Source organism: Apis florea, unplaced genomic scaffold (assembly GCF_048593485.1).
Source record: "Apis florea isolate Af1SG1 unplaced genomic scaffold, ASM4859348v1 contig_2_pilon, whole genome shotgun sequence".
Taxonomy (NCBI): domain Eukaryota; kingdom Metazoa; phylum Arthropoda; class Insecta; order Hymenoptera; family Apidae; genus Apis; species Apis florea.
In genome coordinates this window covers 145,472-162,768 of record NW_028256688.1, presented here as the reverse complement: position 1 = coordinate 162,768, position 17,297 = coordinate 145,472, and the positions used below count along the sequence as shown (strand labels likewise).

General features: G+C 29.2%; 2 protein-coding genes across 4 annotated transcripts; both read left to right on the top strand.

The window, feature by feature from the left end:
* Positions 1 to 447: 447 nt before the first annotated feature.
* Positions 448 to 11,279, top strand: LOC100865776 (15-hydroxyprostaglandin dehydrogenase [NAD(+)]). 2 transcript variants are annotated; one of them, XM_012483520.3, is made up of 7 exons: positions 448 to 662; positions 5,558 to 5,678; positions 6,774 to 6,897; positions 7,244 to 7,350; positions 7,458 to 7,631; positions 7,940 to 8,094; positions 8,903 to 11,279. In XM_012483520.3, the coding sequence occupies exons 2-7, from the start codon at positions 5,586 to 5,588 to the stop codon at positions 9,015 to 9,017; spliced, it is 768 nt and encodes a 255-aa protein (XP_012338974.1). In that variant the 5' UTR covers positions 448 to 662; positions 5,558 to 5,585; the 3' UTR covers positions 9,018 to 11,279. The 2 variants fall into 2 exon arrangements, with proteins under 2 accessions (XP_012338974.1, XP_012338976.1); XM_012483522.3 differs by lacking the exons at positions 448 to 662; positions 5,558 to 5,678 and adding an exon at positions 6,587 to 6,622.
* Positions 11,280 to 12,018: 739 nt separating this feature from the next.
* LOC105734815 (alcohol dehydrogenase) lies at positions 12,019 to 15,811 on the top strand. 2 transcript variants are annotated; one of them, XM_012483513.3, is made up of 9 exons: positions 12,019 to 12,373; positions 12,484 to 12,585; positions 12,835 to 12,949; positions 13,456 to 13,582; positions 14,032 to 14,126; positions 14,343 to 14,519; positions 14,602 to 14,744; positions 15,070 to 15,232; positions 15,500 to 15,811. In XM_012483513.3, the coding sequence occupies exons 1-9, from the start codon at positions 12,318 to 12,320 to the stop codon at positions 15,623 to 15,625; spliced, it is 1,104 nt and encodes a 367-aa protein (XP_012338967.1). In that variant the 5' UTR covers positions 12,019 to 12,317; the 3' UTR covers positions 15,626 to 15,811. The 2 variants fall into 2 exon arrangements, with proteins under 2 accessions (XP_012338967.1, XP_012338969.1); XM_012483515.3 differs by having other exon boundaries at positions 12,073 to 12,373; positions 12,487 to 12,585.
* Positions 15,812 to 17,297: the final 1,486 nt, after the last annotated feature.

Genomic DNA, 17,297 nt, shown 5'->3' with positions numbered 1-17,297 from the left:
CCCCAACCAAAACACTCGAAAGCACAAAGCCTAAACACACCGCTGCACCCCCCCAAGCTTAATCAACTACCGAAACGAAGGCCAAAGAAAAAAACGAAAAGAGCATCGCCCGGATCCGGTGGATCTGATGGCGCGACAGGGCGGGGTCGTTGCCGATCGAAAGCGTATCGGGCCAGCATCGTGGCCTCGAAAACAAAAAGCCACGGTCGAAGGTTAAGGGCTTGCGAGGGCGAGGGCGCGCGCTCATCGTTACCCGCGAAATCGTATCGTCCCGCACCCACACACACACGCATGCACGCACACCCACGCATCCGCGATATAGCATGTAGTAAAACGAAGACAGGCGTGAGTACGTGCGTGGTCGTGGCCTACGTAAAAGTCACGTGGCACGCGACCGCCGCCAATCAATATCGAGCCGATGTGGGGTGTGTGCGTTGACGGGGAGGCAGTGAAAGGCGGCGAAGCAGTGCAAGCCAGTGCGTCCGCGGCCGTCAACCACACCTTGTCGGGTTCAGAGAGAGGAAAACGCGCGCGCGCACTCTCACAAACACCCTCGACACGCACCCCCGTCGCCGTAGTTCGACCGGTCGTTTCGCTTTCGACGCGGTCTGCCTGTTGCGGGACGGCTGACTCGCCGAGGGAACAAGGATTCCAAGTGCAAGGTACGACGGTGGAGCATTGTGTATAGGACTGGTTATTTTCTTTGTTCCTCCGGCTTTCTTACGAGGGGGTGGAATTGTATTTGGAGGGTTTAAGAGACGCGAGAGAAATCGCGCACCAGTTTTACAGAGAAGAAGTTTTGTTCGAGGGTATCTTTTTTTTTTCTTTCTTTCTTTTTATTTTTGGATGGTGTTTGGTAGGTGTAATTTGTGTTGTTATCGTCGCTTGCTTTCTCGCGAAGGAAGTTATATTGGGAGGGAATGTTAAAGTTATAAGGGGTGAATTTTGAAGGAGGATCTTTTTCGTTGAAGTGAAGTATTTTTTCTTTGGTTATTTGTAAATGAATAAGTGCAGGATTTAGTTCTTCTTTTTTGGTTCTTCTTGCGTAGAAAAAATTGAAGGATGTGAGAATTTTAAAGGAAGAACAGAGGAATGATGTTTGTTAAAATGAATTGTATCATTGATTTCGATTTGTTTTTTTGGTAGTGGTAAACCCCTTCTTTTTTCTTGCTCTTCTTGGACAGAAAATATAAGAGGACGCAACGATTTTAAGGGTGAAGAAACGCAAATATTTTTTTATTAATGTAAATTCGTATCGTTAGCTTGGATTTTCTCTCTCTTCGTGGATAATTCAAAATATTCTTCTTTTTTTTATTTAAAACAAATTTCTTTTACCATCGAAAGAATGGTAATTTAAAATAATTTATTGCATTATTTATTCTTCCAAATTCGTAAGTATCGAATTAAAGAATAGAACAATTTTTAAATGAAATATTTAAAAATTCAAGATTGGCAAAGTTGTGTATTATGCATGGACATCGTGCATAAAAACTCAAGAGGATGAGTAGAGAGTCTGGGGACAAATTAGTGGTGAAAAATGAGGTAAAAATTTTCAGGGAAGTGTTCTGTATAAAAGTTTTAAAAGCTTTACCACTGTGTTTAGAGGGAGAATGAGTTGCGTGAACATTATTTCGTTATCACGTTGTTTCGTGACGAAACGGAAAAGCATTGTTTCAGAAAAGTTGAGACGTGTTACCTTCGTTAATTCCATATTTCTTTTTCGATATAGTTTCGAAACCTTTTAAACTTTTGATTTGAAAAGTTAAAAGTTGAAAATCGGAATATTGCATTATCTGTGTTTCATAGATAAAGCCATTCATGGAAAATTAAATTTCATTGTAATGATAATTCATTTCATTTTTCCTGTATGTTATCTAGAAATTTTTTTAAATATTAATAAGTACTTTCGATAATTTATATGCTCTCAATATACTACGTTTACAAAATGGCCTTTCTCTAGAATATGTAGATACGAATACTTTTATTAATGTCTGTATTTGTATCTCTTCTCTGTTACTTTATCTTATCTTTCATGCTTTGCTGCATATTGTAGAAAAAAAAAGTTAATCTTTCGAGTGGTACGTTTATCGAAATTTTTATTATGCTCAGTGTTCTGTAAAATATAGTTAAACAAACTTTTTCCTAGTTCTTATCATCCCGAAAATAATTCATAAACTTCTTCTATTTCCCATCTAATTCTTCATTTAACTCTTCTAAATCTGAAACTCTTCTGCTTCTTCAACATTAAATATAATAATTACACGCGTTTTTTAAATTATTAAAAATCGTAATTAATTTTCAAAACAACGATCAAAGAATCTTCAAAAATTGATCGATAAATGTCAACAACGATAATCAAGAATCAATCCTCACCTCGACAAAATTCAAATTTTCTCGAACAAGGGTTAAATACAAACCGACAAAACATCGAAACTACTTCAAACTCTCCTCACGTCCACCATTCAACCCCATGAAACCCAAACCCAATAGACGTCTCGCCCTTCGACCAATGAAATTGCACAGTCACAATATCCTCGAAGAATCGAAGAATATTCAAAGTTGTTTTGGCCTCAGTCTGGTTACTTTTTCTCGATTCTTTTCCAAAGAAATGCTCGATTTTCTCAGAGTGAAAAAAGAAAAAGAGAAAAAAGAAAGAAAGATACGGTGGAAAACTCATTGAGACTTAACGATGGTCGAGCATCATTTTTCGAGGAGGTGAAAGAGGTAGAGAAGTATGCGTGTCAGCCAGAACCGTTTCTCTCGGCGTTCCTCGTGCCTGATATCGAGCGATCGAGGCGTCGTGAATTTTTTAGATCGGCCCTTTCTGATGCTCACCAAGCGAAACGTGTTCGCCGGTTTATCTACGGCTGCCAGACACCGGTGTCACGGTGAATGCAATATTAAACGAACCCGCGTGATGCTGTTTCGCGAGTGAGGGTGAGATTCAGACGGCATTGGGGGCGGCGTTTCAAATCCTCCACTCTGCACGCGTGAAATTCCTCGACGCTGTTCTCTGTTTTCGACGAGTCGATGGTATCTTCCGTGCGTTTGTGTATTTCGTCTCTTCCTCTTGCGGTTTCCTTTTATTTTTTTTTTTTTTACGAAAGTCTTTTCCTTTTTTCGTTGGTGGATTGAAGGGATGAAGGTTTCGTTATTTCGAATAATTAGTTGGATGAAATTATTATATGTTACAATCGTTTGATGATTTTGTAGAATGAAAGTGGTATTAAGTATTATTTCGACGCGCGTTACGATGAATGAAAAATCTTGTTTAATAAAATAAGAAAAAAAAAGAGATTTATCACGTTTTACTCTTCCGAAAAATTCACGAGTAAAAGTATATTTGAAAACTTTTTAGTTATAAAAATAATTTTCTACGAAAAATAAATCGTAACACATCCTGCTTGTTCTAATTCTGATTTAAATAATTCTTATTAAAGTGAAATTTTTGTTTTATTTCGTATTCGTTACGTTATTTTATCCTAGATAATCGAACGTGATAACAAATAATTTTGAATTCTAGAAACTCTGGGGAACATGATGAATATTTTATTTGACATAGATAGCTGAGCTCTTGAATTCTTCGTGAGGAAATTTTATTCGATATTTATGTTGTTTGTAGATATTTGATGACATTTTTGTTGTCCCTATTGATCGAATAAACTTTCTTAATGCAATTTCTATCGTATCTAATTTTTTATAAACGATTCTATACACCAACCTTTATTTTAATAAATCAGTAATTTTCTACATTATATTTTGTAGATAAATATATTTCATAAAATTAATTTTTTTTAAATATGATATGCAAAACATATTACGAATAAATATCTAAAAAATTATTATAAATTTAAAAATAAGAGAATTATCCAAAAGAGAGTACAACTACAAAAAAAGTGTTAATATCTGATGAGAGAAGTGAAAAAAGAAGTGTAGTCAGTACTGGTCGATACTAGACGACTCTTCCCTATTTAAAAATTGTGGACACAGAAAGAAAATGGTTGTATGAGAATATTTTCAACGTACATTTAATAAGAATATTAGAAAAATATCAAGATTCATGCATATATGGAAAATTACATGATATTACTTATTCTTGTAACCAGTATTTTTCTTTTATTAATGCTATAAAACAATGAAAAATGAATCCTATCTTTTTTATGTTCTTTTACAGTCCATAATAGATGAATTTTCGTGTTTCACAGTCATCAACGTAGCCTGACTAAATCTATAATCAACGAAACGTATTTCCATTATGTAAATTAAACAAAGATAAAATCTATATTTCACAAAGAAAGAACAAATTTCGTAATAAATTTAAAATTTATAAAAGAATCAATGACTAAAACCGATGATTATCTGCTATAAATTTACCTCGTAAACGCAATAAAATGTCTACCTCAATATCTCTATCCTTTATCTTAAATAATTTTCCCTGTATTGAAATAAATATTTTATACTTGTGTATAAAATCTTCCAATTCTTTAATTGTCAATCAATTCACTTACACTACAAGCGAATTCTATTTTAACTAACCTAATAACTATAATTAATCCAATATTTAATCTTAGATCGTACTGTTTACATTGCAAATAAACTAATTAACATTCTAACTAAGCTAAACACTTGAATATGCAAATATTTAACCATACCCCTTCTTCTTAGAAAACGATACGCCTATTCCTTAATGACACGTATTTTTTATAGACACAGCACGACGAGAAACGGATTCAATAAATGACGCGTCTTAATTTTCGAGTGTCCTATCGCTCAGAAGATGGAGAACGAAATGATTATAACGACGGTAATTCGATTTCACCGATACGACCGTCGCGCGTCGTATCACAACAAATGGAAAGTCGTTTGTACGCCGCGGCGTCGCGCGCTGTTTCCAAACACAACATTCGAAATAAAATCGAGCCGTCGAAGTGATTGAATTGATTTTGGAGGAGAGATGGAATTTGGAAAGGAATTTTATTTAATCGAACATTCGAGAATAAAAATTTATGTTTTTTAAACGATTTATTTCTTTTTTTCGTTTTATTTGATATAAAAAATCAAATAATTGATACGAATTAAATAAATAATTAATAAAAACATAATTATTATTTATTATATTATAATAAAAATTATTTTAATAATTATATTAGTAAAAAAATTATTATCAATTTGCCAAAAGCAGTGAAATAAAAATTGTTATTCTCGATTAATATTGTTCCATTTGTAAATAGCTTTTACGAAAATAATTTTTCAGAATTTTGTGACAAGATTATATGTATTTTTATATATAAAAAAAAAAAATACGAATGAATAATCAAATAAATAAAAAAGGTGAAATAAAATGGATTTATGAAATTCGAAGCATAAAATTAATATCCTTTCACGTAAATATTCCAAATAAATATTCCAAATAAATAAAATAAAAAAATAAAATAAACTTGTTTTATGAAATTCAATAAATATTTTTTGAATATTTCTAAATTTTAATAATTTTAAATAGATTGTTTTTATACAATAAATATGGTGATAATACGATATCACATTTTTGCATTTACAGACGGATAATTGACAAGGGATTGAAGAAGATGGACATAAAAGGACGAGTTGCCTTGGTGACGGGTGCCGCTTCCGGTATTGGTAAATCATGTGCCATAGAATTATTGAATGAAGGCGCGATGGTAAGTGAGAAATAAAAAGGAAAATCTTCAATTCACAGAACAATTTAAAACTCTCGCAAAAGGAATATTTTCTTAACTTCCGTTCAATCATAAAATATCGTTAATGAATGCAATTAGCGTGAAATTTGATTTAAGTGAAAACAACTGTGAAATAAAAATTTTGCAACGATAAATATCAACACTGAAAATTCAATTATTATTTGAAAAAAAAAAGAAACAATCGACAACAATATTTAAAGACCTCATGCAAAGAGAATATATTCAATTTTATAATGATTATCAGTTAAATTCATTGAGTTTCACTTATTTCATTAGAAAAACTTTTATTTTTGCTGCAAAATCCTAGGCAATCCATGAAACATGTTCTATTTTTCGCAGCACAATGTGCAATCTTTCGTTTCGAAGAAGTTATTTATTCTTCGTGATCATGAATGAAAATATACTACTTTCGAGGCCAAAATTGAAACGTTCTATTCTTCGTAGTCAGAAAAAGTAGATTGATCTTCTAGCAAGAGAAACGAGACATGCTATTTTTCATAACGATATTCATTTATAGGAATATGAGAGGCAATGAAATCTTTATAGTGCTATTTTCATTAAGGAAAGTGACGTTGATACGGGTTTACCCCATGGTACGTAGTACCTATAAAAAGCGGGTATTAATAGAGCGCTAAGGAGAGCCACAAGAGGCGTTTACTTATATGCATTTCGCGAAATCTCCTTAAGGATATAACCTTGACTTAGTATGTATATCGTTCCATGAATATTCCAAGACTCTTTTGCTCAAAAATATCTCGCTTATATTTAGATTTCCTTCCCATCCGAGAAGAAGAAGTTTTATCTTGCTTTCTGACCGACTTCCACGGAATAACAATTTTTCATAACTACAACCACTCGTTTATCGTGCATAAACGCATGCACAAATGATTGTATCGATTCATCGAGTAAATTTGTATTTTTGTAATGTTAGAAAAAAAATTGAAGGAATTATTTGATATACTTATTACGATATTTTATCAAATTTCGATTTGTATCGTTTCTACCGTTTAACGACATTGAATATTAATTATTTTGCAATTATTTTTTTTTATATAGGTTTCTATATGCGATATAAATGCAGAAGATGGTGAAAAATTAGCGGAAACATTGTCCACGGAGTACGGAAAAGATCGTGTAATCTTTTGTCAATGCGATGTCACAGACTACGCGCAATTCGAGGGTAAAAATTCTGATTATGAGTATTAATATAAATATGAATACAAATAATAAAATACATTGTTAACTATGAATTTTCTTGCACGAAATTTAGAAATATTTCAAATAGAAATATAGATCTTTACTTTTAAATGATCATGTGACAAATTTAATTTCATTTTGCTTCATTCTCTCTCTCTCTCTCTCTCTCTCTCTCTCTCTCTCTCTCTCTCTCTCTCTCCTTGTATCTCTCTCTACTTCTTCTATTCCATATTTATAATATTGCATAATGTATCTGCGTAACAATAAATTTTATTGTAATTTAATCTTAAATTTTTAATCAAATCTCTGACGAATAATCTAATTCGTAGAATCGTTTCAAACGACGTTCGAGACATTTGGCCACATCGATATCGTTGTTAATAACGCTGGTATAATGAACGATCGGTTTTGGGAATTAGAAGTCGACATCAACGTTGTGAGTATATTTATATCCAACACCTTTATGACTTCATCGTTTTACTACTACTTTTTCTTTTAATTTTCTGTTTTATCTGCACGAGGTCTTTGTTGAAATTATTGCAGAATGGCGTGATTCGTGGAACTATGCTCGCTCAGCGATTTATGGGGACGGATAGGGGTGGCCAGGGTGGAATAGTGGTTAATATTGGAAGCAGCATCAGCATCAACCCTTACACCAGTGTTCCAATTTACTCTGCCACCAAGGCGGCAATCGTCCACTTCACCAGAGCGTTTGGGGTAAATCAATTTTTTAAATTAAAATTTTCTTTGCCTTCACATCTTCACTTAAATATTGAAACGAATAAACAGAAAGATTAATACTTGTATTAAAAATATATAATAAATTATATAAATTTACTTTATTATGTATTTCATAATATAATTTTCGTGATAATGTCTTACATAATTCGTCTTTTATTTTTTCATTAATTTTAACAATGCACGTTTCCTCAATTTAATTTTGAAAAACATTTTGTTTCGAGACTGTTATTTATATAAATAATAATTATAGGAATTAAATATAGAATCATGTATTGTTATCGTAGCACCAATATCACGTGGATTTAACCGGTGTAAAGGTGATGGCATTGTGCCCAAGTGCGACAGATAGCAAAATATTAGGAGATGTCAGTAAACAGTTGCTCTCACCTCGGTATGTAGACGCCTGGCTTCGTGACACAGCTAGTTCTGTTCCTCAAAGGTAAGAAATTAATTTTTAAATAATAATTACAAGCTTCTGTGTCATTTTTATTACTTTAATAGATGAATATTCCATTATACGCCTATATATGTGCAATTTATTATTGTTGCTTCATGAAATAAACAAATATTTTTATGATAATGATTAGTTGAAGTTTAATAATCTTCATATTCATTTTTCAAAATTTTAATTATTGAATTATTTATTGAATTTAAATATGATAATGTCATTAAACTTTTTTTTATTTTCAATGTTTATATTTATTATGCATAAAGAGGTTGCATACTATAAATATGCATATCGATCGATATAATATTCACTCTCTTAGGCTCATATATAATGATATTAAATTATTTTATTCACTATTGTTCTATTTACATTCTATTAAAATATACAGGGTGTAAATAGTATTTGTGGAACACCTTCGATTCGATTAAAGAGAAAAGCAGATACAAAAGTTGATATATAAAAATTTCAGTTAAAATTTATTTATTAATATTTATAAACAATCGAACTTTACTAAGATCGCTCTATCTTCTCTTCTCGCTTTATTTAATTAAATTGTTTACTACTTAATAAGTAAGCTTCAATCAACATTTTTATATTCGCACTTTATTGTTAATTATATTATTCCATTATCATTGTGGCGACTATTAGTACATTTAAATGCACAATATAAGTATATCATTATTAACTATTTCATCAATAATTTATTAACTCCACCATTATTATTTTACTCTTCTAATATTCGAATTTTTTCTCTAAATAAAAGTTATTTCGAGGCAATTATTCATCTACAATTTTCCAGAGCGGAACACGTGGCCAAGGCGTTGATCCAGATCCTGAACACAGACAAAAGTGGAAGCGTTTGGCTGGTTGAAAAAAGCCAACCACCTCACGAGATCACATTCCCAAAGATCTAAAAATCTTAACTGCCATCATTCGCGTGGATCCTTTCTCGCTTCAATACGAATAACCTACTACTATAATCACGACGCCATAACGAGATTTTATTAATATTAAAAATCTAATAGAAAGATCACGCTCTCTCTCCTTCTCGATCTTCTTAATCGAAATTTCGAAAAATTTCACTCGTTCCGAAACTTATCTTGAAAATTATCAAACATGCCCTTGAAGGGAGGGATGGATCAATATCTGAGGCGTGTAAAGATGTGCGGGATCAAGAACGCGAATATAGATGTAAGGGAGAATAAATCGCATTACCAAAGATTACGAAAGGCAGTTTGTATGGTGAAATCGTTTCTTTGTATGTTGTTATCCGTTCGTGTTAGATTTAGAAAGAATAGCGCTCGTTCTTATAACATGATAATTTAATTAATGGATTACGGATCGTTCCTATTTTCCATCGAGTCATTGAAACGATCTCGAAGAAGGTGTTCTCGATGAGTGGCGCTTATACGTGATTAAAAGGGTGAAAGAGAGAGAGAAAGAGAGAGAGAGAGAGAGAGAGAAAATACTCGATGGAAATTGGTGAGTTGAAAGATCAATGGAGAGAAATCGTTTGGGATAATTGGAATAATCGTAAAAAATCGAAAATCGATTTTCGAAAATCGATGGGGATTGAAAGAATCGACAACTTTGTGTAAAATATTTCCACGACACTTTTCACATTTGTTGATAACAAGTGATTTTGCACGACGAAACAGATTTGTAAGAGATCTTTTTTAAATAATTGTAAAATCGAAGATCTTAGATAGATCTTGTACAATGGTAGCGGTAAGGAAGGTGTACGGTGAATTTTTCACGCATTTTCTCAATCTTCGAAACAAAATGGTCTCCTGTTTTTAATTTTTTTTACTAATACACGATTGTTTTTATTTGTAAAATTATAGTATGTTAGATATTTTACTTTCAATATTTCACCGAATGTTTCGGATTGAACTTTGTTCGATACTTGTAAAATTGATCAATCAATAGTATTGTATTGACGATCATTGATCGAAAATAATGAAGTGGTAAAATTGTGTACAAAATACATGTAATTTAATCCACAAAAGGATTTCAGTGAAAAAAGAAATCGAACAAGGTTTTAATCTCTGGAAAAACTCAGAAAGTTCTCGGTTAACGAAACCGTTTGTTCAAAATGTATGAGCATTCTTCAATTAGGCTTGTAGTGATAAGTAATAAGGCAAAAAAAAAAAAAAAAAAAAAAAAACGATAAGATTCCAAGCAAATAATTAATCCTTTATAGCGATCCAACAATTTGTAACGCGATTTGAAACGTAAGATTTTTTTTGTACGATTATTAAAATCTATAAAAAGATTTACTTCGATTTAGACTGTCCAATTCGCAATATGGATGCAAGCAATCATTTGGATATATATATATATATATACACATATATATTAGTAACGAATATCGATTAGATATCAATTTCAAAATTAAATCTCTGAACAACTTTTGTAAATTTTCTACACTCTTTTTTAACTATAACACGATCGATGCGTAAGATATTTTGGAAACGACATTCAGTCCGTTAATAAAATAAATATCTTAATTGTTCCGAAAATATATCAAAAAAAAAAAAAAAAAAAACCGGAAAAAAATGCATTCCATCCATAAGATAAAAGTTTTCTACATATTTACAGAAACAAATCGATAATCATAAGAGGACATATTTACTCGAGAACGAATTTATCCAATTCATTATGACTTCATCGTTCATCGTTCGACGAACGCAAATGAAACATCCATGAATCAAAATATAAATGCACAAATTGTTTCGTGATCGTTCGTAAAGACACTGAGAAAAGGACATTCTTTCATTTTCAAATCGAATATACAACGAAGAGAGGAAAAATGATCGAAGAAAGGAAATCAAAAGAATTATCGAAGTTTGAAAGATCGAAACAATTTGTTCAAGGTCACAAGTTATAATCGTAATTTTTATACGAACTTTTAAACTTGAGAACGACCAACGGGAGAAAAATGAAGAAAACATAGATTTAGATATGCGAAATCGAGGCCTAAAACTCTTCGATGCACGAGTTATAATTATTATACATTTTAATCGTCCATTCTTCGATCGAACGTTCTTTAATCTCTCGAATCCGTTTCTTTTTTTGGAACAGAAATTAAGAATTTTAATTTATAGGAACTATGAATCGATATATTATATGTAAATTAATATTTATTACAATTAAAATAATATGATGAAAATATACTTGGTATACTTTTAATAAAATTATAATTAGACTCGTAGAGTTAACATACTAGTCAAAATGGCGAATTTCGCATTTTTAAATGAATATTATTAGCCTTTATTTAAATATAAATAAAAATATAATTACACATGTATATTTATTCATTTTCATCATGCTATATTAATTTCCATGTTTTTCAAAATGAAATATTTAGATAAGAGGTCTCTAGTTTTAATGTAAATTAAGTGTAATGGTTAATAGATTTTTCGAAAGATTATAATCGTTCCTCGAACAATGTTACGATCTGAACAGAGAGGATTTAAAGGACTTCCGGATCGAAGAACAATCGCACATTCGAATATAACATTGCGTAATCTTAATCGACAGCACTGTCGATAGCTAGTGGAAATTGTTGGTTTTGTTATGATTTGCTCGGAATGTATGTTGCAAGCCTAGCCAATAAAATGCATAGCTTTTTTTACAAAAAATTGAGAAAAAAAAAAAAATGAAGAAAAGTGTATTACCTTAATTTAACATTATTCTTTGACATTTCATTCTCCACTCTGTGTGGAGAATCTTTTTAATTAAGATATTGAATTATTTATTGAAATGTATTGCTAAATATTTAATGTTTTTTTTATTTTATTATCGTCTTGGAATTAAAATAAATTTGATCTCTGGTTTTTAATTTCAATGCTAATATTTCTTTTTTTTTTTTTAATATTGATTTTAATTATTATTTTACATATTTTATTAATTATTAGCATATCGTTATGGCAATGTAATTCAACCAATGTGATATTATGAACAAGCGAATATATTCTTTATGAATTGATAGAAAAACGAATGTCAACACGTGACGTTGACAAATGCAAAATGTAACTATCCAACTTTCGGTCAAAATTATTTCTAAATTCCCTGTTTATTCATTTAATGTTGCATTTGCCGTTCATTTCCGTTTATTATTACTTTTTTTCTTTCTTGTGTACATACTTTATTACTTTATATTCAAAAATTTATAATATTAATCACAAGGAAAGATTATATTTTCAAGCAGCATGCTATCACGGTATTTAACCTTACTTTCCTTCAAACTCCTCGATAAGAATCCAAGGTAATATGATACTTTCGTTGCGTCTTTTTTTATTTTCCGAAGAGACGTATTTAATTCTACGTTAGTTTTCCATTTAATCACAAAGGTTTTGTTCTGTTCTGTCATTTCAGTAGCCTGTGGAAATGTAAACGGTGTCAATTTCATGTTAGTGTGGCGCGTCAGAAAAAGAAAAAGAGCAAAGATGGTCCGAAGATAATAATACCTGGCAACTGGTGAATCTATCTATTTTCTATAAAAAGATAAATTATTTTTTTTTTGGTAAAAAAATATCATTAATGTTTAATGTTAAATAGATAATATTGATTTTTTTAAGAAATTTTTTAAGAAATTTCAGAAATTTATCACCTATTATTTATTGAGAATAAAATATTTTTTGTCTAAAATTATAATCAAATAATAAATGAAACTTTTATCACTTACTTTCGTATCATTTTTTTTTTTTTTTTAAATTTCAATTTTAGTGCCGAGTTGTCTAAACCAATTCTCGAGCCTATGTGTAAAAACGCTATAGTACTTGGAGGATCTAACGGCTTTGGTTTTGCAGCGGCTGATCATCTCTTGGTCAAAGGAGCACGTGTTGGTGTTATCTGTTAATATAAATTATCTTATTTTAGAATGATTTGATTATAATTATTTATATGAAAAAATTATATGGTAAAATTATGAATGAATTTAAATTACGTTGAATTAATTTAATAAATGAAGAAGAAATATCGTGAGTTTCATGTACAGAGTGTTAATATATTCACACTTTTGGAAAATCAATTTTAGAATGACACAAACAAACATAAAAGTTGATATATAAAAATTTTGGCTTGTTTATTAATTAATTGTAAGCAATTTGCGTTACATGAAACAAAATGAAGATAGAGCAAATCAACAGAACAATTTCAATCCATCTTTTCATTCAATGCAAATTTCAATTGCTTATAATTCAATAATAAATAATAAATAAGATTTTTATATATCAAATTTTGTGTTCATTTCGACATATAGAATTCTGCAAAGATATCTTACGAATATATTGACACCTTATTAATAATATAAAGCAAGAAATTGATATAATCTTTCGATCGATATAGACTGTCGTAATAGCTGACCATGATCCTGAAGAAGGGAAAATGGCAGCCAGAAGATTGTGCAGTTTTCATGGAAAAAATCGCTCATACTACGCTCATTATAATATAATGAGTGATTGTCATAGTCACAGTGAGTTAATAACGATAGTGTAATAGAGAATTTAATTTATACGAACAAGTTAATGCTCGTATTCAAATTTCGAGATGAAGTTTATTAAATTTTAAAAGAAAAAGGAATAATAAAATTTGATTTTCGAAACTCGAACACATCTTATTATTTTGTTATCTCGAAAAAAAAAAAAAAGATTAAATTTAAATTTAATAAATCTATTGAAATCGTGGATTCTTTTTCAAAAGCATGTAAAAAAAGGATAATGAAGAATAAAAATATACTATCATCATAATGATATTATCAATAGAGAAAATGTTATAATAAAATTATCTCATAACATTAACATGTTCGAATAAATAGAGACTTGTATTATTAATAAAAAAAAAAATTCTTCTATCTATTGGTTTTTCATTTCATGTAATTAAAATATAATAAAATTGCTTCTGTTCGATGTATTCAATTTTCAGGTAGTTTACATGATGCTCTTTGCAAACTCAAAGTGATTCATATTATTTTTAACAATATTGATAAAGAAAAGCCATCGAATCCGAAGATCGAAGAAGTAATAAATGAGATAATTAATTACAGATCATATATTATATATTTAAATTTCATATAATATAATATAATTCGTTATTTATAAAAAAAAAATTATATAATATATTATTATTAAATCAATTAATGTTAACATAATCTTTTCTGGATAATTAATTGCTGAAATTACTTCGTAAATCAATCTTCGTAAAGATAAAAATAATTTAATTGTAAAAATTTACAGAACACTATACACAAAACGATTCGAATAGGCTTGGAACTTTTAGGGAAGGAAAATGGCGGCTCTGGCGGAATAATAATAAACTGTGCGAGTATTTTCGGTTTCTTGGGATGGCCACAAGATCCATTCCCAATTTATTGCAACAAAGAACCAGCTATAGAAGTTACCCGACATTTCGCGGTATATTGTTCAAATTAATCCTAATAAATTAAATTATTTAAACGTTAAGTATTAAATAAAAAACATTTTTTCGTTAATAAAGAAAAAGTATAACGTAGAAACAACCGGAGTTCGTTTAGTGGCACTTTGTCCAACGAATAAATACTTTCGCGACATAGGATTGCCAATTTTTCCAGACCCTCTTCCAAACAAAACTAACGAATTGCCAACTTGTGTTCCGCATTCGTAAGTCATTGTTTATTAACTTATAATTTAATTTATGAGTTATACACGTAATAAATTTAAGATAACGTAAATGGCATTAATAATATGGTTGTCAGGAAAACCGTAAAGTGTAATGAAAATGTAAAAGTAATTTATATGTTATTGATGATTGTTCAAACAGTAAAAGTGAAAGAATAGCTAATTTTATATATGACAAATTCATTAATAAAAATTCATTAAATCATCAAATAAAAAATTCTGCCAATTTAAAAAAATTTAATTTATGATTCTTAATTTTTAGAATAGAAAGAAAAATTAAATTAACTTAACTTGCGTATGTGTGCAGGAAGTATCACATAGGAACAGCTTTAAGTCATGTATTAGCGTGGGCAAAGAACGGAAGTGCGTGGTTGGTCGAACCTGCAATCAGCGTCAATCAAATTCCTCAATTACTTCATTTTCCGGAGAAGGAAGGCGAACAAGTTGACCCCAAAGTCTATGAAACACAAGTAAAATTAATAGATTAGAAAATTAATAGATCTAGATCCCATAAGAAATTTTAGTTTTTTTAAATAATTTTATCAAACATTATATGTATATATATATATATTGCCAAAATATTTGTTTTAATATTATTATTCTATATTACATGTAATATTATTATCATGATTTTAATCAATGAATTAGATCTGATGAACTGATTAATAAATTCTTCTTATGTAACGAAATATGAAAAATTATGAAAATAATGTAAAGAAATTTTATGACAATTTTAGTATTGTACTGTGAAGATTGACCCACCCTGTGCCAAAGCTAAAGTATGTACACCCACGAAAGAAGAAATGTGTATAAAGAAAGAAGATAAAGATAAAAAAAAAAAGAAAAAGAAAGAAAAGAAATGAATGATCCCTTTCTACAACGTAGAATTATATAATTTATTAATTTATCAAATCAATTGCAAAAATCAAACATGTCCTGTTAAGTACAATGTATAAAAATATTTTTTGTCAATATTCTATAATCATACGTGTATATGTTTATAATTGTAAATACTTCAACAGAAATAAAAAGGAATAAATAATGTTTAACATATTTCAATTATTTAGAAATTTAATGAAATATTAATTTTTTAACGTAAAAACAGATACATTATATTATTTCAACGCGTTTAAAATGTTAAATATGATATTATTCAATTGATACTATATTTGTCTATGATCGCGCGTTAAAAATAAATAGTGACAAGGAGAGCAAATAGTGAGTGAAGGATAGAAATTAGAAATTAAAAACAGAACAACTATCGCCATCTCTGGAGTATTTAAAGAAATAAAAATATATAAGGAAAATAAATAAAAATTGAACAACTAACGCCATCTCTTGAATACCTACAGAAATAAATATAAGAAAAATAAGTAAAAATTGAACAACTAACGCCATCTCTTGAATACCTAAAGAAATAAATATAAGAAAAATAAGTAAAAATTGAACAACTAACGCCATCTCTGGAATACCTAAAGAAATAAATATAAGAAAAATAAGTAAAAATTGAACAACTAGCGCCATCTCTGGAATACCTAATGAAATAAATATAAGAAAAATAAATAAAAATTGAACAACTAGCGCCATCTCTCGAATATCTAAAGAAATAAAAATAAGGAAAGCAAATAATTAGAAAAAGATAAAAGAAAAAAAATAATCATCTTTAATACCAAATATATTTTTAAAAATACTTAAAAGATGGCGCTAATAGTCAGTTCATATTCTTTTTTACTATTTTTTTTTCATTTATTACTATTTATTTACTATTATTTACTATTTATTTGTTTCATTTAAAGCATTTTAGAGATGACGCTGTTTTTTCAATTTTTATCACAGATTAAATATAAGTATAAGATTAATTAATTTTTGAACTTTAGAATTTGATTATCATACCGATTTTAAAATTTCATATTGATTTTAGCATAACTTTTACATAAAATTTATAAAATTTCTTATTATAATAAAGATGACTGTTTTCAATGCAATGAAATAATTTCAAGTAACATTCTTTTTTTCGTCCCTAAACATTGTATCTATTTTTTATTTCTGTCCCATTTCAGATTTATTTCCAGATAAAATATTAATTTCTCGTAATCTACATTTAGTTATATTTTAATTTATATTTGAATAAATAATAAATAAATAAATAAATAAATAATAAATAAAAATAAAAATAATAAATAAAATGAATAAAACAAGTAATTGAGATAATACGTGTATTACGTATATCAATTATCGTAAAAAAAATCACGGCAAAATAATAGTCGATAAAATCGTTTTAACAGACACATAGTAAACATAGCTATTAAATTCTTAAGTGTAATTATAATAAAGCGTATATAACGTTTATCAGATATATTTATGCTATAAATAGCGACATTAATTATAAAGATTTCGTGAACGAAAATCATTTCATAGCTAAAAATTTTAAAAAATATTTTCTTTACATTTTCTTTTTTTAATTTTTGCAGATATTCTTATATATTATTTTAGATTAATACCAAAAAAAAAAAAAATGTGATTTTCAATCAATTT

What these genes read in the sequence shown, in the direction of transcription:
- LOC100865776 (XM_012483520.3), top strand. Translation starts at nt 5,586, where the DNA reads ATGGACATAAAAGGACGAGTTGCCTTGGTGACGGGTGCCGCTTCCGGT. An exon ending in AGACTACGCGCAATTCGAGG is followed by an intron (nt 6,898 to 7,243) that starts GTAAAAATTCTG and finishes TCTAATTCGTAG; the next exon opens with AATCGTTTCAAACGACGTTC. An exon ending in ACTTCACCAGAGCGTTTGGG is followed by an intron (nt 7,632 to 7,939) that starts GTAAATCAATTT and finishes TTGTTATCGTAG; the next exon opens with CACCAATATCACGTGGATTT.
- LOC105734815 (XM_012483513.3), top strand. Translation starts at nt 12,318, where the DNA reads ATGCTATCACGGTATTTAACCTTACTTTCCTTCAAACTCCTCGATAAG. An exon ending in CCAACTTGTGTTCCGCATTC is followed by an intron (nt 14,745 to 15,069) that starts GTAAGTCATTGT and finishes GTATGTGTGCAG; the next exon opens with GAAGTATCACATAGGAACAG. An exon ending in CCAAAGTCTATGAAACACAA is followed by an intron (nt 15,233 to 15,499) that starts GTAAAATTAATA and finishes TGACAATTTTAG; the next exon opens with TATTGTACTGTGAAGATTGA.